The sequence below is a fragment of the Macaca mulatta genome, chromosome 18, assembly GCF_049350105.2.
Source record: "Macaca mulatta isolate MMU2019108-1 chromosome 18, T2T-MMU8v2.0, whole genome shotgun sequence".
Taxonomy (NCBI): domain Eukaryota; kingdom Metazoa; phylum Chordata; class Mammalia; order Primates; family Cercopithecidae; genus Macaca; species Macaca mulatta.
The window spans coordinates 57,231,229-57,254,422 of record NC_133423.1 but is presented as its reverse complement, the minus strand read 5'-3'; the positions used below and the strand labels follow the sequence as shown (position 1 = coordinate 57,254,422).

The 23,194-nt window shown below is 40.8% G+C and overlaps 2 protein-coding genes across 3 annotated transcripts in view; one reads left to right on the top strand and one right to left on the bottom strand.

The window, feature by feature from the left end:
* Positions 1-9,832, bottom strand: part of LOC106994479 (uncharacterized) — a 90,009-nt gene extending 80,177 nt beyond the window's left edge. The window contains exons 1-2 of the mRNA XM_077974936.1: positions 9,618-9,832; positions 3,459-3,550 (exon numbers count right to left, since the gene is read on the bottom strand). Coding sequence (XP_077831062.1) covers positions 3,459-3,550; positions 9,618-9,813 — 288 coding nt within the window. The 5' untranslated portion in view covers positions 9,814-9,832. The remainder of the gene's footprint in view (positions 1-3,458; positions 3,551-9,617) is intronic.
* On the top strand, positions 9,763-20,360 carry ZNF397 (zinc finger protein 397). Of its 2 annotated transcripts, XR_013408094.1 has the most exons (5): positions 9,763-9,838; positions 11,113-11,607; positions 11,867-12,008; positions 14,251-17,448; positions 19,566-20,360. XR_013408094.1 is itself a non-coding variant. In NM_001261310.1 (4 exon segments), coding segments are annotated over 3 exon segments (1,602 nt in total). In that variant the 5' UTR covers positions 9,809-9,838; positions 11,113-11,193; the 3' UTR covers positions 15,297-16,167.
* The last annotated feature ends 2,834 nt before the right edge of the window (positions 20,361-23,194 follow it).

The following is a 23,194-nucleotide window of genomic DNA, read 5'->3' as shown; positions in this document are numbered from 1 at the left end:
ATGAATATGTGATGTTTTACTGTTTATAATACTAACCCCTTATATATATTATTAACATAAATACTACTAATAGTAATGCACTCAAATAACTAAGAACTACTGAGGATTTTTAGGCTAATTAATGTATTCATTCCTTGTACAAGTAAATTCTATAAAAACAGAAAAATTTATCCTATGAAATAGATTGACATTCAATATCATATATTTTACTATAACTATAGGATGTTACTAGTATGGGGTCCTTTTATGGACTAATATATAGTAGTAAAAATTGTGGTAAAATTGTAGGCAAGTTAGATTAGAAAGATAATTACTTTTTTATTTTGTTCAGTTTGGCTAGATTTGTTCTTTAGCAAAAGGCATTCATTTGTGTATATTCTTAATTTTACTCTGCTATGTTGTCATGCTTACCTACACAAACTGTTAATTAATAGTACCCTTGATTGTGAAGCTTGAAGAGATCCTGACATTCCCTCTATTTAAAGAGTCTTTGAGTCCCTACTTTTGATGTAGTTTCCTAGGATACTGAGAAATCAGTTGCTATTTAAACATTGGCTAGACTTGTCTAACTTCATGTAATTTCCTTGAGACTTGTTTAAAATTATATTAGCCACTAAGCTTAGAAATGTGTCAAGTAGGAGTCAGGTTATGACCTTGTACTTCAAATGAAACTTGAAGACCTGAAGATGTGGTTGGCTCCCATAATCTCAGCTAGTCCTCACTGATGGCTTCATGGCAGCGCAGCACTGGAGAAGTACAATCAGGAAACATCACTCTAGTTCTATTATACAGTTCACTCAGTTGATGAGTGTTGAACCAATTATTAAATTGTTCTGTACCTCAATTGTATATAAACAGTGTAGACATTTGTTAAATGTTTGTCAAAGTGATTATGACAATGATGATACTACTTTCGTTTTCTAAGAAATCCAAAAAGGAAATTTACGAATAAAGAACTAAATGGTAATGAAAAGTTCCTTTTAAGGATAATTTCTAAATATGAGTAATTTGAATTTTTGAAAAGAAATTAACATTATGCTCAAAGTGCTTTGCCAGGTCCTGAGAAGACTAACATAAATAAGTCAAGAGGAGAAGTGGCTCACACTTGTAATCCCAGCACTCTGGGAGGCGGACATGGGTGGATCCTTTGAGCCCAGGAGTTCAACACCAGCCTGGGCAACACAGCAAACCCCATTTCTTTTATATATATATAGTTATTAGCTGGGTGTGGTGTCTCGTACCTGTAGTCCCAGCTACTCTGGAGGCTGAAGTGGGATGATTGCTTGAGTTGGTGAGGTGGAGATCGCAGTAAGCAGAGATCATGCCACTGCACACAGCCTGGGTAACAGTGAGACCCTGTCTCAAATAAATAAATAAATAAGTCAAGAGGAGCACATCATAACAGAGCCCTTCCTAGGGAGCTGAGGAAGGTTTCACAAGGAAAATCATGTAATCTGGCCTGAAGGATGCTGAAAATTTCAACCAAAAGCAAAAAGATTATTAAAAATAATAGGCCTGGCGCGGGGGCTCACGGCTGTAATCCCAGCACTTTGGGAGGCCAAGGTGGGCAGATCACAAGGTCAGGAGATCGAGAGCATCCTGGCTAACAGGGTGAAACCCCGTCTCCACTAAAAAATACAAAAAACTTAGCCAGGCATGGTGGCGGGCGCCTGTAGTCACAGCTACTCGGGAGGCTGAGGCAGGAGAATGGCGTGAACCCAGGAGGCGAATCTTGCAGTCAGCCAAGATCGTGCCACTGCACTCCAGCCTGGGCGACAGAGCGAGACTCTGTCTCAAAATAAATAAATAGACAAACAAATAAATAAATAATAATATTTGGAGCAAATTCCAGGAAGTTGGACAGAATAGGATAAGAGAAATGGCACATCACCTTTGGTGCCTGAGTATGTGGGGTGAACATGGGTTTGGGTCAGAAGAAGGAATATGTTGGATGGTAGGGCAAGGGTATGTACCTTGTATTTGGTGGACATGGCAAAGCAGCAAATATTTATAAAATAGCATGATTACATAATCAAATTCATATTAAGACTCTGGCAGCAATCTGAAAGATGCATTGGAATAAGAGGAGAGATAGAAGACAAGGACTAAAAAGCTATTACAAGAAAGACAGCAAAGACCGGAATTGAAACAGCAGTAAGAAAAAGAAGATAAATTTGAGCTATTTCAAATGATGCTTCAATAGGATCACAGTTAAAGAATGGCCAATTTTTCTGGTCCCTTACACTGCCCTAAAATTTCTACTTAGTCTTGACAGTGTGATGCAAAAAGGAAAGTTAAGAAAGTAAGATAATTATTCTATTTTAATAATTCATAATAATAGCAATTTATGACTAATAATAAAATTTAAGATGGGGGAAGGCAGTCGAATTGGATTTGGCTGTGTGAATGTTGAGACATTGGTGAATTGTCCAGAACAGATGCTCACACAAGTTGGATATTAAGATTTAGAGCCTGGTAGACAAGTCAGGGTTGGAAGTACAAATTTGGGGATAGTTTATGCATAAGTGGAAGAATGAAATCACTGCCAGAGAAGGAATATATATGGAGAAGAGAGGAGTGTTGAAGATGACCTCAGAAGGAAGTAACCAGAAAGGAGGAGGCAGCAGCAGTAGGGCAAAGGTGTGGATGGAGAGGGAGAGGAAAAATAGTGCCCTAGAATCTAAAAAAAATGGACAAGCTATTAACAGTGATAAATGCTAAAATGCAGGAAGGCTAAGGATTGAGAAGTCATTATGTTCAAGGATTCAACTTTAGTGGAATGGTAACAGGAAAGTGGATTGCCTCAGGTTGAATAGTAAATGAGAAGTGAGTTTGTATCCTTCTTCCAATACTTCCATAATTTCCAAAAATCATACTTTGTGTGAGAGTAAATTATAGCCCTAAGAGTGTTCAATATACTCTGTAAAGAGATGGAAATGTACAATATAACTAGAAGGTTCAAAATGTGATAACTCTGGCTCTTGAAGAGGTAAGCTTCAGCTGTCTAAAATGCCACTAGAATGAACATCTCATTTCCTTGACAGCAATGTCCAAAATGCATTTTTGTTTTTAATGTTTTTAAATACTGTATTTAATGCATGAGCACCAACAGTAGAAAGAAGAGAAAACCACCATAGCCAGTGGAAGATATATCCAGAATCTGCAAATCAAAGGATAAAAACTGCAATACTCAAAAGATTACAAGAAAATCGTATTTTATCTTTAATGTTTATTTTTCACAGTATTAAATTAAATAGCACTCTTACATTGATCTTAATACTAGTGTTCTTTAATTCATTTACTAAAAAACAAACAAAACAGGGTTTCTGTTCCCGTTTTGATCTTAGAAGTAGATAAGGACAGCAATTATATTAAACTGAACTCCAATTCAAATCACTGTCAAATACTTTTTGGTATTCCAAATCTGGTAAATATGGGCTGGGCATGGTGGCTCATACCTGTAATCCCAACACTTTGGGAGGCCGAGGCAGACAGATTGCTGAGCCCAGAAGCTTGATACCAGCCAGGGCAACATGGTGAGACCCCATCTCTAAAAAAAAAAAAAAAAAAAAAAAAATTACAAAAATTAGCCAGGCTTGGAGATGTGCACCTGTCTTCCCAGCTACTCAGGAGTTGAGGCAGGAGGATCGATTGAGCAGATTGACAGAGTAAGACTATGTCTGTAAAATAAAAAAAAATAAAAAATAAGTCCATTAAAGTCACTCAATGAGGCCCTGGTTGGTGCCTTAGAGTGGAAATCCCAATATATACTATAAGGTCTATAAGGATAAACGTAGAAATATTTTTATCAGATTTAGTATCTGCTGTAGCCAAAGAATGGTACCTGTAGACATTTACACATAATTGTTTAATGGATGGATCAGCATCCACATCTGTCTGACCCTAAAGCCTGTACTCTGTCTACCATATCACAGTTTCCTAAACTAACTGATACTAAGAATCATCTGGGGTATTTGCTAAAAAAATAGGTGTTCTGATTGAAGACATAGAAAGGTTTATTTTTAATAATGACCCTAAATTGTTCTTATCATTGGGCATATCCAAACCTGCAGAAATATTCCTTCTTCTAGCCTCCACATTCTCCCCACCGACTCAATACCTCCTCCCACAAATAACAATACACATTTATTGACCACTGTTCTAAATGTATTGATTCACTTGATGCTTACAACAATGTTATGAGGTAGACACAATAATCATTCTTATTTTTCAGAAGAAGAAACTGAGGTATACAGAGTTTAAGAAACTTGTACAAGGTCACAGAGCTAAGAATTAAGAGAGCAGAGATTTGAACCAGGCTTTCTTCAGAACCTGACCTTTTAAACACTGTATTACTCTGTCCATACTCACTTGCCCCTTCCTCCCCAAGGTGCTAGCCCCAAAAGTTCCCTTTGGATAATCATTTCCAAAACCAGTAATGAAAGTCAATTTATTGTCTGTATACTTGATTACAAATTTCAAACTGGTAAACTATAAATAAAGGAAGTTTCACAAGAAGGTATTCAACTGGATATTTTAAATATAAGAAGTAGCCATTTACAAGAAAAGTATGACATGCAGCAGTATAATCCCAGTCATAAAAACATAATATATAAAATAATATATAAAAATAATTTTTAAAAGCTACACATATCCAGAAAGATAAGCAAATTATATTGTACCACCTGAAAGATATTTAAAAATAAAAGTATATTTGGCATTTAGGAGGCTTTAAGGTAATTTGGGGGAATATGTAAATTAGTTATTCATTTACCACTATGTTGCCAAGCAAGATTAAAAGAAATAAATTTCTTATTAGACAATGTCAAACAGAAACCCAATGAGCATTCAATAAATTCATTGTCTATCAAGAATTCAATTAAAATCTAACTCTCCTTTTAATAATGATAGCTACAACAAAAGAATTTAGGCAAATAATACAAGCTCAAGGCAACCAGATTGGATTTTTAAAGATATCCACAGATTAGGTTTTTAAACATATCCACCTTATCACATATAATAGGTATAATGAAATGAGGTGAGTGTCTTTTATCACTTAATTCCTACAGCTTTTTTTTTCAATGCTTTCTCTCCAAATGCTCAAGTTTTCTACCCACAAAACTACGAGAACATGTGTTTTTCTTTTTATTACTCATATTCCACGCATTTAGGCATTGCCTTTTTTTTTTAAGTTCTTAGAATGTATCTATGTATCATTGTTGAATTATCCCTAAGACAGAACAGAATCCCAGTGGAAGATCTTTCTGAAGTGACTGACAGAATTAAGAGCTGCGGTGGGACCCTGTCAAATGATTTATCACTGTGGTTAACCTGCAAAAAGTAAAACAATAATAATAGCCTACCTGAAGCTTTAACTCTGTTCTATACTTGATAAACACAAGAATAAATGTCAGGAGAAACCTCAAAGGCTTTCTTTGACATTAGCAGCCAACAGAAACAACTTAGTAACTAAGGCCTTTGTTTACTGTTTTGGATACTACAAATAAGCACTGTCATGCTCTGTTAATACATCCTATTATCTGTCTCTGAAAAATACAACTGCTAAATTAGTGACATCATGGAAGAGCCATAGAATACAATAGTACAGTGACTATTCTTGATATCCTGTAATTGATGATGTGGTAGCTTATAGTCACTGGCCAGTGCTGGAGGCTCAAGGTTGTTTATACCTCTACCATCCCTGTGTTTTCTCAGGACCTCAGAAATCTCACTACAAACCCTCCAACCACTAGCCCCAATATGTGTGTTTTGCTTCTTGCCCGCACATCTCCACTTTGCAACTTACCGCCACTATAGTAATAAAGGCTTAGCATCAGTTCGTTTCTCACTCATTCTCACTCTCCCTGCTTCTCCCTGCAAGTGGTCCCATGGCATACCATGCGTCTTATCCTCTAGAATTGTAATAAACAACTCTTCTTGTAAAGGCAATGGCCTCTGTGTCTGTCATCTTACCATAACTGATAAAAACAAATCCTGGGTTCATATTAAAATAGTCTAAGCATATTATTAAAAATGTTCCTACATGTATACTCCATTTCTTTGAATGCTTCAAATACTCTCACTAGTTTTTGCATCAATGCTTCGTCTTGTATATATGTATTATATATTCATTCATTTATTCATCAACATATCTACACAATGCTAGCCCGTGCAGGAGAGACAACAATGGAAGACAAAAGCCTTCCCCTCATGGAATTGATACTCTAGGAATTACAGTGATGAGTGACGGGAAAGAGCATATATATTTTACTTCATTTGAATCCCTACTTTTCTTCTGTGTTTCACATATACCAATATTTCATAATATTTGCTGAATAAGAAAATGATTTGGCCAGGTGTAGTGTCTCATGCCTGTAATCCCAGCACTTTGGGAGGCTGAGATGGGAGGATCACTTGAGCCCAGGAGTTTAAGACCATCCTGGGCAATATATTGAGACCTCGTCTCTGTGGAAAAATAAAAATTTCTATAAAAAATAAAAATAAAAGAAAATGATTCCTTTCCTTTGTGCATCAGAAGCCATTTTCTCTATCCTTTATTATTGAATAGTTGTTTACAGTTAAGAGACTTTCAATGGGCTTATCTCACTTGATAAATATCATAAAGTAGACCGATGTTGCATGATACAGTAATTCAAGCAGTTGGACTTCACTGAATGAGCAACCTTACTCACTGATCACTGATAATGCCTGGAGCTGACATTATTTCACATCTGTCATACATATCATTAAAAAAACAGAAACAAAAATTAAGAACGTCTGAAGGAGAAAAACAAAAATTATACTTCTCTAACCTTGATTCAATAATTTAGCAAATATTTTCATATTAAAGCAGACTGGATATGTGTGAGATTGGGGATGGGGGAAGATGGAGGGAATGATTTCAAGGGCACTGATATAATCGATAGCATTGAAAGTTAAATAAGTCATGGAAATTGTTGGCTAAGGCCGTTAAGGGGCTCTAAGGAGGTCCTAAGGCCCTACAGCCCCTACGGGGTAATCAGTTGCTATCTCAGTGGGAACTTAAACTATGTCCCAGAAATTAGCTCTAAATCTCTAGTCTACATCTCTTGCAAGTAAGTAATTATTAATATTTTATATTTTAAACATATGTAACATCTTATAAGGAAGGACAGGAGTCTGGATTTTTTCTCAGTGTCTCACTTTCTTACCTATACAAGGGAATCAGATTACCTATCAAAGCAGATATTACTGTTGCAAACTCAACATTCATCTATTTATCTCCCTTTTCTGCCTTTTTAACACAGCCCTAATTTCATGCATTCTCCCTCGAGTGTCTGTGTCCTTTAGGAGAGGCTGGCCTTCTCCTTAGCCCTAAGATATAAATTGCAATTGTCCTAATCCCACCATGGAGGCCTTACCTCCCTTATCAGTGATAGACGTAAGCACTCAAAGCAATTTCAGTTAATAAGACATGACAGAGAAATCTGCCGGGGAAAAAGAGTTTCCTTAATCTTTTAAAGGGGCAGAAGATAAAGGTGTTCCCCTTTTTGGTCTCTGAACATTATCTGTAATCTGGAACTGAGGGAATCATTTTAGGACCATAAAGCAAGCCAGATGGGAAAACAACACACTTAAAGATGGCAGAGCCAAAAGAAGAAAGAAACTTGTGTCCTTGACAATATTGTCCAGATGCAGAAGTAACCAACCCTGGGAATGATTTTATCTCCATGCATCTAGCTATTAGGATTTGTTTTAAAAAGGCTTAAACAATAAGGACATCTAGTAAGGTTCCTGTTACTGCAGCCAAAAGCATTTCAACTGATATGCCTTCTCTCTTTCAATAGTCTCACTCTTACGTAGTAGGTTTCTCAATATAACAAGGTGTGTTAGGTTAGATGCAAAGATAACTGCCAAAATTTCCTCCTACGATCAAGCCGCGTAATGTCTATTTCCCTTTTCCACCATTCTAGTCCTTCTGTCATGGAATACTGCAGAAGAATATAATGCCAGTTCCAGACTCAGGCTTTAAGAGAATTAGCATCTTTCCTCCTCCTTCACTCTTTTGGAAGCCAGTCATCATGTAAGAAAGCTTGGGCTAAACTCCTGAATGGAGAGAGGCCTTGTGGAGAAGAATCAAGTAACTTCAGCCAAGAGGCAGCACCAAGACTTCAGTAATGTGAGTTAAGCCATCTTGGACCTTCCACCCCAGTTAAGTGAAGATAGCTGACACCTCATAAAGCAGAGACTAGACATCTCCGCTAAGCCCTGCCTGAATTCCTGGCAACAGACCTGTGAGCAATAAAACATCTGCTGTTTTTAGTCACTAAGTCTCAAAGTGGTTCATTATGAAGCAATTGATAATTTATAAGCAAATTAATATTTTTTTTTGCTTTGTAAAATTGCTGTAGTCATTTCACAATGATAAAGAATTATTTAGTGAGTCACTAATAGCTTTGAATGGTAACGAACATTTTTTCTCAAATATGTGTGTTTTAACAGTCTTGGCTGACAAAGGAGAATTTGTTTCTATGTGTGTATGTATCGCTTTGTTATTATCCTATGTACTTTTTAAAATATAACATTTTAAATATGTAACATTTAAACATGTAAAATGTAACATTTTAAAAATAAATACAAATAAATGGGAAACAATTTGCAACAAATGAGTTGCTATCCTTAATAAGCAAAAAATTCTCACAAAGAAAAAAGAAAAATCTTACCCCCTTAATTTTTTAAATGGGAAAAGCCATCTCTGAAGAACCACAAATGGTCAATAAACATGAAGGGGGACCATCTTAAGCTCACAAAGTTGAAACATGAGGCATCATTTTTCGCCGACTAAATAACCACAGAAAAATTTAAACAGTAAGACTTAATACCAACTTCCACTGAAGAACGGGAAGACCCTGAAATAGGCTCCTGGAGTCTATGATACCAGTCTCCTTGAACTATGGGGACGTGGGCGTCCCTGGTCACAAGTTGCCTGACTTTGGACAATGTCTACGGCTGTAAATTGGGGACTATATAGCCACAGCACAAAGCTGTTGTAAGGCTCCAGTGATACTCATAGGCAAGAGCAATATAAGTGACTGTTAGTTTTTGTTCAGCCTATTTGCGTTTACTTTTGTCAGAGATCTCGGAAAAGAACTGGAATCACAGGAAAATCTTAATTTTTTTTTTGAGACGGGAGTCTCCCTCTGTCACCCAGGCTGGAGTGCAGTGGCGCGATCTCACCTCACTGCAAGCTCCGCCTCCCACGCCTCCCGGGTTCACTCCATTCTCCTGCCTCAGCCTCCCGAGTAGCTGGGACTGCAGGCGCCCAGCAGCACGCGCGGCTAATTTTTTGTATTTTTTAGTAGAGACGGGGTTTCACCGTGTTAGCCAGGATGGTCTCGATCTCCTGACCTCGTGATCCGCCCGCCTTGGCCTCCCGAAGTGCTGGGATTACAGGCGTGAGCCACCGCGCCCGGCCGAAAATCTGAATATTTTAATAGAAAATTGGGAGTGGGATTCGGGAATTACTCGACACCAACAATCGTGGGTGGCGCCGGGAGAAAGCCAGGGTGGCGACGGCCCAGGCGGCTTACGGGGCCCCTGAGTGCCGCCCCTCACAATGACCCCGACTCCTAGCTCACCCTCGCCTGGGCTTGGAGGTTCCGCCGGGCTAGCGGCCGCCGGGAGAAGGCAGTGGGACCAGTTGATCCCGCGGCTCTGATTGGCTACCTGAGAGCAAGGGGCGGAGCGGCGGGGAACCCGGCGCGCACGAGAGCGGAACACTGCGTACGCGCACTTCCGGTCTTTGTGGCTTGCCGCTCTGGGTCGGCGGCTCATTCCCTGGCCGCTCCTGGGCTTCGCGGTGAGGGATTTGGGCCCCTAGGAAGGGGGAGGTGGGGTTAGGAGCGCGGGCCGGACAGTGGAGGAGCCCCGCTGCTCGGCCTGCCCATCCCCAGGTCCCGGCCCCTTGGCTCGCGCGGCGTCTCCAAGCGACTGGGGAACTTAGAGGAGGCCAGCACTCAAAACCCTGCTTTCCAAAGGAAAACGCAGTTCCCCTGACCCCGTGACTTGGCAAATGCTGCGGGTTTAACCAAGGATATAAAAATAGAAGTGCGAGTTAGTGCAGCCTAACTGGTTAATAAACCTTAAATTTGTAGGCTAAATATGCTAATTAATCTCTAACGTTAATCGTAGTGTGAGGAATGAATTTTACTCATCTGTCCTGACAAACTAAGGGCATACACTCCTATCGATATCTCGCCATCCTAAAATCAGGTCAAGTTTGGTCTGTTTCACAACATTTAATACAATAACTATTTGTTACCATATTTTGCTTTTGAACATTTTTACTCCTGGGATATTCTAGGCTTTTTCAGAACTGATACTGATCTTTTTGCTGCTTTTGTGTATGTGGTACCTATTATGTTTTTGAACACGTGGTAAGCATTTTACAGATACGTCTTTGTTCTTGGTCAATTCCTCAGTAGACTCATTTATTCATAAGCAAAAACCTTAACCTAATGCTCAGTAAGTGCCTCAGTGTTTGTTGAAGTAATTTGGTAAACACCAAATGTGATCAAATGACAAATACCCAATATTTACATCAACTCATGTTTAATGTGAACTTAAAAAAAAAAGTTATTATTACCTTAAATGAAAATCAACATTACTTACTTTAGATAGAAAGTAACTAAAAATAAACGTTTAAAATCAGTATTACTAAATTCTGCCTAAATATTTTTACCCTTGGAAGTCTGATTCTGAAGCCTATATTTCATTTAAAAGAGAGTTCTACAAGTTGTATTAATATATACATGTTAGAGATAAATTTTTCTCCTTGATACAATCAGAATTAAAAGAATTGGAAATTTTCTCACTATGTGATTGATGTTAATGTTGCATACACATTCTTTGGCTTCTAAAATAGTTTTTTCTAACATTAATGGTAGGAATTCTTCATAATGGGAGACACTGATTGAGGTTAATGATTTTTAGTTTATCATCTCATTGTTTTATTTAGTGATAGCCCCAAATCTGCTCCCTTTCAATGTATTACTAAAGTTACTCATCTTTATTATTACAAGTTTTTAGAGATTTTATTGATTGCTGTAAGTTAACTGCTTTTATATCCTTCAGGAAAGAAGAGATTACTCACACTCCTTCTCAAGCACTGAACCCAGTTGTACTGAGCTTTTTGCTAAGCTGTTTCAGCCAAGAATGGCTGTGGAATCTGTAGCGATTTCAACCCTGATACCGCAGGATCCTCCAGAACAAGAACTAATACTAGTGAAAGTAGAAGATAACTTTTCCTGGGATGAGAAATTTAAGCAGAATGGGAGTACTCAATCCTGCCAAGAATTGTTTCGTCAGCAGTTCAGAAAGTTTTGCTACCAGGAGACACCTGGGCCCCGGGAGGCTCTGAGCCAACTCCAAGAACTTTGCTATCAGTGGCTAATGCCAGAGTTGCACACAAAGGAGCAGATCTTAGAACTGCTGGTACTGGAGCAGTTCCTGAGCATTCTGCCTGAGGAGCTGCAGATCTGGGTTCAGCAACATAATCCAAAAAGCGGCGAGGAAGCTGTGACCCTGTTGGAGGATTTGGAGAGGGAGTTTGATGACCCAGGGCAGCAGGTGGGAACAGAGAAAAGTGATGTGTTGTGGGAAAAGGAATTTACAGCCTGGAGCATGTAATGGTATCATAACAGTAGGATAAAAATTTTTATGTCTCTACTGAAGCCTAACCTGAAGTGACTAGTAGAGCCATACTTGTCTATACCCTTGAATGCTCTTTTCTCCCTGGAGATGTCATCATTGACTTCTTTGAGATTTTTACTAAGCAAGTTTTCCTAGGGATTTTCTCACAAAGCTAACCATATTTTCCTGATTTCAGGTCCCAGCTAGTCCACAGGAACCAGCAGTGCCATGGAAGGATTTAACATGTCTCAGAGCATCCCAAGAGTCACCAAACATCCACCTCCAGCCCTTAAAGACACAGCTGAAATCCTGGAAACCGTGCCTTTCCCCTAAAAGTGGTGAGGAATAGGAAATCATCTGGAAACTCTTGACACTTAGGTTTCTGTTTTTGAGAATGCAGAATTAATTGCACTTGATAAACTTGCCACATGTGAGCATCACCTTTATTATTCTAAACCAGAGGTGCTCACTTTAGCGGCTTTGTATTCACCCCTCATGAATTGCTGTGAGCCCTCCTGTGTCAGTTTCCCTGTTATTCATTCACTCATTTCATTATGTTGTAATTTTATAAAGCATCAATACATGTCTGGCACTGTGGCAGGCCCTGGGTTTAAAGAGGTTTCAGGTCTAGGTGGGTGATGGACAAGTAAAAAGGCAGTTGCAATGTAGTAAATTATAGAATAAAAGTAGGCACTGGGAACTGTTGGAGCACATCTAAAGGCACCTAACCCAATCTTAGAGGATCAAGGAATACTTCCTGAAGGAAGAAAATCTATGCTAAGACTTGAACTATGAGTAAGAGAAAGCCAGGTAAATGGGTGGGAGGAGGAGTAGCCCAAGTAAAGGCCATACCATCCCGAAGGTGTGAGAATACAACCCATTCTGAAAATTGCAGGTAGTTGAATTTGACTTGAATGGAGAATTGACAGGTGGTAAGAGAAGAACCAGAGAGGAAAATAGGATCGAAGGTGTGAGAATACAACCCATTCTGAAAATTGCAGGTAGTTGAATTTGACTTGAATGGAGAATTGACAGGTGGTAAGAGAAGAACCAGAGAGGAAAATAGGATCGAAGGTGTGAGAATACAACCCACTCTGAAAATTGCAGGTAGTTGAATTTGACTTGAATGGAGAATTGACAGGTGGTAAGAGAAGAACCAGAGAGGAAAATAGGATCCGGGTCGTAAAGACCTGTATGTCGTGCTAATGGTATAGTTTCTTAAGTGGAGTGGTGTGCCGTTGAAGGATTTTGGACAGGGAGTGACATAGTTTGATTTGTAGTTTAGAAGTTAGCTGCAAATGGAGAATCATGCGAGGAAAGCAAGAGTATGGTCCTATTAGAGACTGCTATAATCCAAGTGGCCACAGTGTATTCAATCAATATGTCTTATGGTGAGCGGTGGAGAACATAAAAGCTGACTCCTGTTCATCAGCATTTAAATTGCTTTGCAACATCTGGTAATTATTAAAACTAGAGTGTGAGGGAGAGGAGTTGAGGATGATACTGAGGTTTCAGTCTTGAACAATCTGGTTAATGGTAGTATTGTTCATGTAAATGAGAAAACATAAGGAAAAACAAATACATCTGATGATTTGTTTAGGTTGGTACATTTGGTGCTTGTGAAATATTCAAAAGTAAAATGCCCAATTAGCATAAGACTTTAGAGCTTAATAAAATACGAATATAATTGGGGATCTGGGCAGGCATTAGTCAGACAATAGCTTACAATATAAGTTGTAACGGAAGCCAAGGGTAGAGGCTTTGTAGAGTAAGGATACATGAGAGTCCAAAACAGAATCTGGAGGAATGCTCGTGTTTCCGAGTGATTTACCCTAGAATCTAAGAAGGAACAGCCACAGAAATCAGGCTAATATCACTGGAAGAGAATGTCTCTAGAAGGAAGGTGTGATCCTCAGTGTCAGTGCTACAGAGAGGCTAAGTAATAATCTAGAAAGTACCCATTGGATTAAAGAGCTATGAAGTGACCCTGATGAGAGTAGAATAATAATCTAGAAAGTACCCATTGGATTAAAGAGCTATGAAGTGACCTTGATGAGAGTAGAATCAGTGGAAGTAGGGGACGGGGCAGTGGGGGGCAGGGGAGGATGGTAAGGCAAAAACCAGATTGTGGAATGAGGATACTTTCACTTGAAAGGCTGCAGACAACTCTTTCAGGAAACCACTATGAGAGAGTGAGGTTGTGAAACCACTATGAGAGAGAGTGAGGTTGCTTGAGGGAGATATGTAGGCAAGAAGGTTAATTTTAAAAGGTGGGAGACACTTAAGCTTATTTAAAAGCTGATGAACAGGAATCAGTTGAGAAAGAGATTGTAAATAGTAGAAAAAAATTGTAGGTAATTTATCAATTGATGTCTCAAAAGAGGCAGGAAAGGATGAAATTCAAAGTGTAGATGTAGACTTTATTAGATATGAGAGACCCTCTTTTGGCCAGTTGGAATAAAAAGATACTGGAGGACATGACATCTTTGTAGGTAGAAGCTTCTGTTTTCTCTCATGTAGAAAGTATTGACAGTGACTAGAGAAATGTAATATCTGTTTGTTTGCTACTTATTGTTTCAGATTGTGAGAACAATGAAACAGCAACAAAGGGCATCTCAGAAGAAAAATCACAGGGACTCCCTCAGGAACCTTCATTTCGAGGAATTAGTGAGCATGAAAGCAATTTAGTGTGGAAGCAAGGAAGTGCTACAGGGGAGAAACTAAGATCTCCTTCCCAAGGGGGCAGTTTTAATCAAGTGATCTTCACAAACAAATCTCTAGGAAAGAGAGACCTTTATGATGAGACTGACAGATGCTTGATTCTAACTACAGACTCTATAATGTGTCAGAATGTTCCTCCAGAAGAGAGACCTTATAGATGTGATGTATGTGGGCACAGCTTCAAGCAGCATTCCTCTCTAACACAACATCAGAGAATCCATACTGGAGAGAAGCCCTATAAATGTAACCAGTGTGGGAAAGCCTTTAGTTTGAGGTCCTATCTTATTATTCATCAGAGAATTCATAGTGGTGAGAAAGCATATGAATGTAGTGAATGTGGGAAAGCTTTCAATCAGAGCTCAGCCCTCATTAGACATCGGAAAATCCATACTGGTGAGAAGGCTTGTAAATGTAATGAGTGTGGCAAAGCATTCAGTCAAAGTTCATATCTCATTATACATCAAAGAATTCACACTGGTGAGAAACCTTATGAGTGTAATGAGTGTGGGAAAACCTTTAGCCAGAGCTCAAAACTCATTAGACATCAGCGAATTCACACAGGAGAGAGACCCTATGAATGCAATGAATGTGGAAAAGCTTTCAGGCAAAGCTCAGAGCTGATTACTCATCAGAGAATACATAGTGGAGAGAAACCCTATGAATGTAATGAATGTGGAAAAGCTTTCAGTTTGAGCTCAAACCTTATCAGACATCAGAGAATTCATAGTGGAGAGGAACCTTATCAGTGTAATGAATGTGGCAAAACCTTCAAAAGGAGTTCAGCCCTTGTTCAGCATCAGAGAATTCATTCTGGGGACGAAGCTTATATATGTAATGAATGTGGGAAGGCATTCAGGCACAGATCAGTCCTTATGCGCCATCAGAGAGTCCACACTATAAAGTAATTTGTGAATACTGTGAATAGTGTAAATACTTAAGTCAAATTTTTATGTTTGTTAGTCAAAAGAGTTTACTTTGGAGCAAAACTCCATAAAGGTTATAAAATACTAGGTCTTGAGTCTAGCTTGCTTTGTTCAGTATTTCCCAGTGCTAAAGTGTCCTTTGAAAGCTTTTCCTGTGACTAATCAGAACAGAATACAGAAGAATCATTACTTCCAGCTCTTATTAGGAATACTCAGGAAATATGAAAAATGGGAATGTAATATTGAAATCTTATTTTGTATGAAAGTGTCATGAAAAGAATATAGCAACCTAGGCTCTGTCACTGCATCTGATTGTTAGTGTACCAGGTTATGGGGCTGGTGTGGACTGTGTGAGGCACTTTGTCTCAGGAACTAAAAAAAAAAATTTACTGACCCAATAAAGAACAGTGACAGAGCAGCAAGAAAGGTGGGGAAATGGCTTCATCAATGATTTGTTGAGCCCAGGGCAGGCCAGGAATTAGATAGGCGTGAGAAGAAAGAATATAATTTACCCAAAGGTTATTTTTTGAGTACCTACTTTATCCCAGGGACTAGGAATACAGTGGAAAATAAGACTGTAATCTCTATAGTCTAATGGGCAAGGCAGCCAAACAGGCAGTGAAAGTGGAATGCTCCTATGTGACCTTAAGGAGCCTCTGACTCAGCCTTGGATAAGGAAATGGGGGAAATGGCCTGAAGGATGAGGAGGAGTTAGCCAAGGTGGTACTCCAGAGAAGAAGAGTCCCAGTAAAGAACAGTAGCCAAAGGCCAGAAACAAAGTGTGGAGCATTCCTTGAGTTCCTGATGTAGTGAGGTCTTGTCAGAGAAGTCTGGGTCTGGCCAGACTCTTAAGCAGTGCCAGTGGAGAAGTTCCTGTTAATGGACAAAACCTGGAGCCCTTGGACCACAGGGGAGTCAAGAGCTTTGTCTTGGTTTATGTGACCCCAGGGAAAGGGCAAATATGTGGTTTCCTTGCCAAACCTGTAGGCTATCCTAGAACTTCCATGAGGGTAGTAGTGGGAATGAGGGTGAGAAAGAGCCCATATTTATACCTCAAGAGTCTGAGTGTTAAGACTGTCTCTCCCATCCTTAAGATTCTCCTTTGATTCTAAAGTCAATATCAGAGTTGCTGTCAGGTTTCCTATAATTCCCAAGACTCTAGATCAGAAGCTGCCATATCATTTGTTTCTGGGGCTGTATGCCCACGATTCCTATACATTCCCTTGGGCTTTGGTGCTCAAAAAGTATTTGTCAGTTGCTGGGTCTGTGACGTTCTTTGGGCACCTCGCACATGTTCAGTTTTGTTTTATGTCACCAGTATTTCACAATATCTTTTGCAATTTTTTTTTTTGAAATGGAGTTTCGCTCTTGGTGTCCATGCTGGAGTGTAATGGCGTGATCTTGGTTCACCGCAAACTCCACCTCCTGGGTTCAAGCGATTCTCCTGCCTCAGCCTCCTGAGTAGCTGGGATTACAAGCATGTGCCACCAGGGCCAGCTAATTTTGTATTTTTAGGAAAGGCAGGGTTTGTCCATGTTGGTCAGGCTGGTTTCGAACTCCCAACCTCAGGTGATCCACCCACCTCAGCCTCCCAAAGTGCTGGGATTACAGGCATGAGCCACCACACCCAGCCATCTTTTGCAAATTTTATTAAAGACTGCTAAAAGAAAGTGACAACTGAAACTAATGGTCACAATCAGTCGAGACTTCCCTTTTCTAAGGGGCCTAGCAGGAAGAGAATATTTAGACTGATGCTTAGTGTAAGATGGAATGTTGTGCAGGTTAACCAGCAACACAAAGACATATTCAAAAGACCTAATAGGTAGGAAGAATAACACACCACACCAAAAACAAATCTGTGTGGAAATCTAGAATCCTGTGCATAAAAAAAGAATTTTCATGAGGATAAAAAGAAGCAAAGAGAAGTAATGCTGTTACTGGGGCATACATCAGTGGACATGTGCTAACCAGTAAGAATGGCAGGAGGTCTAAATGCCCATGTTTGGGGAGAGAATATGGAAAAAATGGATGGGATTATTTGGAAAAGATGTAAGATATTAAAATACATGGCAAGAGCTACTCAACTCTTATTTTCCTCCTCTTCCACAGATAAAGACCTGAACAAACTGAAAAGGTAGGACATTAAGTAGGAATTGTATATTGTAAAACGGAAATACTCTTTATGTAAGAAAGCTCTACTGTATGTTAGTAAGCAGTGTAATAGATAGGCCAAGCACAGTGACTCACACCTATAATCCCAGCACTTTGGGAGGCCAAGGCTGGAGGATTGTTTGAGTCTAGGAGTTCAAGCCCAGCCTGGGCAGCATAGTGAGACCCCATCTCTACAAAAAATAAACAGAATTTGCCAGACGTAGTGTATGCCTGTAGACCCAAGTATTTGGGAGGCTGAGGTAAGAGGTTCACTCAGGCCCTGGAGGTTGAGGCTTCAGGGAGGCAAGATCACACCACTGCACTCCAGCCTGGGAGAGCAAGACCCTGTCTCCAAACCGAAAAAGAAAAGGAAAAAAAATAAATGTCATAGATACTTGCTAAGGGCTTTGTATATAATTATTAATGTTATTTCTCATCACAGCGTGTATGTAGCAGATGAGGAAATGAAGGCTAAAGGTCATATATCTAAAAAATGGGGAGGTCAGACTTTGAACCCACAACCTGACTGTGGAGCCACTTCAGTATATTCTCTCCCCATAAGAAAGTTCCAATAGAAAAAAAATGCTACTTAAGTAGGGAAATCACAAAATAAGTGCCAGTGAACAATAAATGTTCAACATCACTACAGTTAAAATGTATATTAAAGCAAGAGTTGAGATTACACTTCCTTATAAAACAGACAGGGATTCAGGGACATTGGGACTCTAATGCTGCTGGTAAGACATGAATAAATACATACTGTCTCTGGCAACCAATACCAGAAGCCTTAAGCATTGCCTTTTGACTTTGAAATTGTACCTGGAAATGTATGTTTCAGAAACCATCATGAATGACACAAAATCCTAAAACTTAAAACTGATGTCACAGGCCGGGCGCAGTGGCTCATGCCTGTAATCCCAGCACTTTGGGAGGCTGAGGCAGGTGGATCACCTGAGATCAGGAGTTCAAGACCAGCCTGACCAACATGGTGATCCCGTCTCTACTAAAAATACAGAAAAATTAGCCAGGTATGGTGGTATGCACCTGTAGTCCCAGCTATTCGGGAGGCTAAGACAGGAGAATTGCTTGAACCCAGGAGGTGGAGGTTGCAGTGAGCCGAGATTATACCACTGTATTCCAGCCTAGGTGACAGAGTGAGACTGTGTCTCAAAAAAACAAAACAAAAAAACCTGATGTCAATTAATATTAAATGAAGTATTCGTGATATATTGTTAAGTAAAAATATTATAAAACAATATGTACAGTATGATCCCATGTAAAATATATATTTATGTATTAAAACCACTAAAAACATAAATTCAAAGTGCTATATTGGTTATCTCTGTGTGCTGAGGTTGTAGGTGATATAATTTTTTTCTTGTGCTTTTCTGTGTTTTTCAAATTTTTCTATAGTAAACCTCTAATACTCTTAAAAGTAGGGGGGAAGAGTGAATGGAAGCCCAGGATACTTGAGAAAATATTTTAAAGGCACTTGCTTTTCATAGCATCTCTGTCTCAGGAAGACAAGTCTCAGGAAATTAGCTAACTTGTTAACTCTGATCCCTTCATCACTGGTAAAATGACAATGGCAAACATATCCATTTCACAGGTAGTATATTAAAAAGTCTACAAATTATAAATCCGGGGGCAAAAGGAATTACTTCCCTGAAAGATTTACAGTTGAGAAAAGCAATAGCTTTGAAATGGAGATCTTTGATTATTAGAGCTTTTCCATGTATTCTGTAGCCATAAGCAAGTCACCTTCCAACTCTAGACCCTCACTTTAAAGGAGCTGATGTAGATGATCTCTTATGGTCAAAGCTTCAACATTCTACTTTTTATGAAATGGAAGGGGCACCAATATAAGGTGGATGTCAAAGGAAATTTTTTCTTCTTCACCACTTTTGCTTGGAAGAAAAGTAATTCATGCCTTTCCCTTCTGCTCAGGGCTGTCCTTTTTCTCTTGGTATAGAAGCAGTCCAGGGAGTAATGATGTCTACCTTAAATGAGTCTTACATAGATTTTAAAAGATAACGTGCAATTTAGGCAGTGTACTTAACTTTGGTTTCCTGCCTTTCCCCTTCTTCCTCATTTCCATAGCCTGCAACTAATACATCCAGCTGAAAGGATTGGAAATTTAAAGCAAATCTGACCCTCATCTCTCCAAGTTCATTGAGGACCTGCTGAGGGAGAAGGAGGTCATGGCAGGTCCACAGGTCTAAGCTTGGTCCTTCTCAGCAGTTAGTGTTGAAGATTCCAGTCTGGTGCATGTGGCCACCTCCACTAAAGGGAAGAGACAGTCCTAATTCTGGTGGACACCAGATGTGTTTGTGTTTAAAGAGGCTCCTTCTTGCCCTCATTCCCATTGTCTTTCAACAACTAAATCTCAGATGCCCCCTCACTTTGGTTAACCGCAGCCCCAGAGACTGGCTATTTTAATTTCCTGATATTTTTTGGCCCAGGAAATAGAAACTGAGAACACCAATGTCAGGCCTCTGAGCCCAAGCCAAACTATCGCATCCCCTGTGACTTGCACGTATATGCCCAGATGGCCCGAAGTAACTGAAGAATCACAAAAGAAGTGCAAATGCCCTGCCTTGCCTTAACTGATGACATTCCACCACAAAAGAAGTGAAAATGGCTGGTCCTTGCCTTAAGCGATGACATTATCTTGTGAAATTCCTTTTCCAGGCTCATCCTGGCTCAAAAAGCTCCCCCACTGAGCACCTTGTGACCCCCACTCCTGCCCGCCAGAGAACAACCCCCCTTTGACCGTAATTTTCCTTTACCTACCCAAATCCTATAAAATGGCCCCACCCTTATCTCCCTTCACTGACTCTTTTCGGACTCAGCCCGCCTGCACCCAGGTGAAATAAAACAGCCATGTTGCTCACACGAAGTCTGTTTGGTGGTCTCTTCGCACGGACATGCATAACATTTTGGTGCCGTGACTCGCATCGGGGACCTCCCTTGGGAGATCAATCCCATCCTCCTGCTCTTTGCTTCATGAGAAAGATCTACCTACGACCTCGGGTCCTCAGACCCAACAGCCCAAGGAACATCTCACCAATTTTAAATCAGGTAAGTGGCTCCCTTTTTACTCTCTTCTCCAACCTCTCTCCCTATCTCTCAGCCTCTTTCTCCTTTCAATCTTGGCACCACCCTTCAATCTCTCCCTTCTCTTCATTTCAATTCATTTTCTGGTAGAGACAAAGGAGACACGTTTTATCCGTGGACCCAAAACGCTGGCGCCGGTCATGGACTGGGGAAGGCAGCCTTCCCTTGGTGTTTAATCATTGCAGGGACGCCTCTCTGATTACTCACGCACGTTTTAGAGGTGTCTGACCATGCTGCAGGGATGCCTGCCTTGGTCCTTCACCCTAAGCAGCAAGTCTCGCTTTTCTGGGAGAGGCGCAAGCACCCCGACCCCTTCTCTCCCTGTTTCTACCCCTTCTCTGCTTTTCTGGGGGAGGGGCAAGAACCCCAACCTCTTATTTTTGCACCCCCCTCTTATTTTTGCACCCTGACTTCTTATTTTTGTGCCCTCATCTCTTATTTTTGCACCCCAATACCTTATTTCTGCTCCCCAACCCCTTTCCTGCTTTTCTGGAGGGCAAGAACCCCCAAACTGCTTCTCTCTGTGTGTCTCTCTTTTCTCTGGGCTTGCCTCCTTCACCATGGGCAACCTTCCACCCTCCACTCTTCCTTCTTCTCAGTAGCCTGTGTTCTCAAGAATTTAAAACCTCTTCAACTCACACCTGATCTAAAACCTAAATGCCTTATTTTCTTCTACAATGTCGCTTGACCCCAATACAAACTCAACAGTAGTTCCAAATAGCCAGAAAACGGCACTTTCGATTTTTCCATCCTACAAGATCTAAATAATTCTTGTCGTAAAATGGGCAAATAGTCTGAGGTGCCTGACGTCCAGGCATTCTTTTACACATCAGTCCCTCCCTAGTCTCTGTTGCCAATACAACTCGTCCCAAATCTTCCTTCTTTCCCTCCCACCTGTCTCCTCAGTCCCAACCCCAAGCGTCGCTGAGTCTTTCTAATCTTCCTTTCTACCTCTTCCTCTTCCCTCCTTGCCCGGCCGAGCTAGGTCCCAATTTTTCCTCAGACTCCGCTCCCCCACCCTATAACCCTTTTATCACCTCCCCTCCTCACACCCGGTCTGGCTTACAATTTCGTTCCGTGACTAGCCCTTCCCAGCCTGCCCAGCAATTTCCTCTTAAAAAAAGCGGCTAGAGCTAAAGGCATAGTAAAGGTTAATGTTCCTTTTTCTTTATTCGACCTCTCCCAAATCAGTTAGCATTTGGGCTCTTTTTCATCAAATATGAAAAACTTAGTCCAGTTCATGGCCTGTTTAGCAGCAACCCTGAGACGCTTCTCAGCCCTAGACCCTGAAAGGTCAGAAGGCCGACTTATTCTCAATATGCATTTTATTTTATTACCCAGTCTGCTCCTGTCATTAAATAAAGCTCCAAAAATTAAATTCCAGCCCTCAAACCCCACAACAAGACTTAATGAACCTCGCCTTCAAGGTGTACAATAATAGAGGCAGTCAAGTAGCAACTTATTTCTGAGTTGCAATTCCTTGCCTCTACTGTGAGACAAACCCCAGCCACATCTCCAGCACACAACTCCAAACGCCTGAACCGCAGCTGCCAGGGGTTCCTCCAGAACCTCCTCCCCAAGGAGCTTGCTACAAATGCTGGAAATCTGGCCACTGGGCCAAGGAATGCCCGCAGCCCGGGATTCCTCCTAAGCCGTGTCCCATCTGTGCGGGACCCCACTGGAAATCGGACTGTTCAACTTGCCCGGTGGCCACTCCCAGAGCCCCTGGAGCTCTGGCCCAAGGCTTTCTGACTGACTCCTTTCCAGACCTTCTCGGCTTAGCGGCTAAAGATTGACGTTGCCTCATCGCCTCAGAAGCCTCCTGGACCATCACAGACACTTTGGGCAACTCTTACAGTGGAGGGTAAGTCTGTCCCCTTCTTAATCAATACGGAGGCTACCCACTCCACATTACCTTCTTTTCAAGGGCCTGTTTCTCTTGCCTCCATAACTGTTGTAGGTATTGACGGCCAGGCTTCTAAACCTCTAAATTATCTGCTTCCCTGACTATTCCTAGGCTACAGCCACACCTCATTGCTGCCTTTTCCCCCAGTTCAAAGCCTCCTTTGCGTCTTCCTCTTGTATCCCCCCACCTTAACCCACAAGTATAGGACATCTCTACTCCTTCCCTGGCAACCGAACACATGCCCATTACTATCCCATTAAAACCCAATCACCCTTACCCTGCTCAACGCCAATATCCCATCCCACAGCACGCTTTAAAAGGATTAAAGCCTGGGCCGGGTGCGGTGGCTCCAGCCTGTAATACCAGCACTTTGGGAGGCCGAGATGGGCGGATCACGAGGTCAGGAGATCAAGACCATCCTGGCCAACACGGTGAAACCCCATCTCTACTAAAAAATACAAAAAACTAGCCGGGCGAGGTGGCAGGTGCCTGTAGTCCCAGCTACTCAGGAGGCTGAGGCAGGAGAATGGCGTGAACCCGGGAGGCGGAGCTTGCAGTGAGCTGAGATCCGGCCACTGCACTCCAGCCCGGGCGACAGAGCAAGACTCCTTCTAAAAAAAAAAAAAAAAAAAAAAAAAGATTAAAGCCTGTTATCACTCGCCTGCTACAGCATGGCCTTTTTAAAGTCTGTAAACTCCTCTTACAA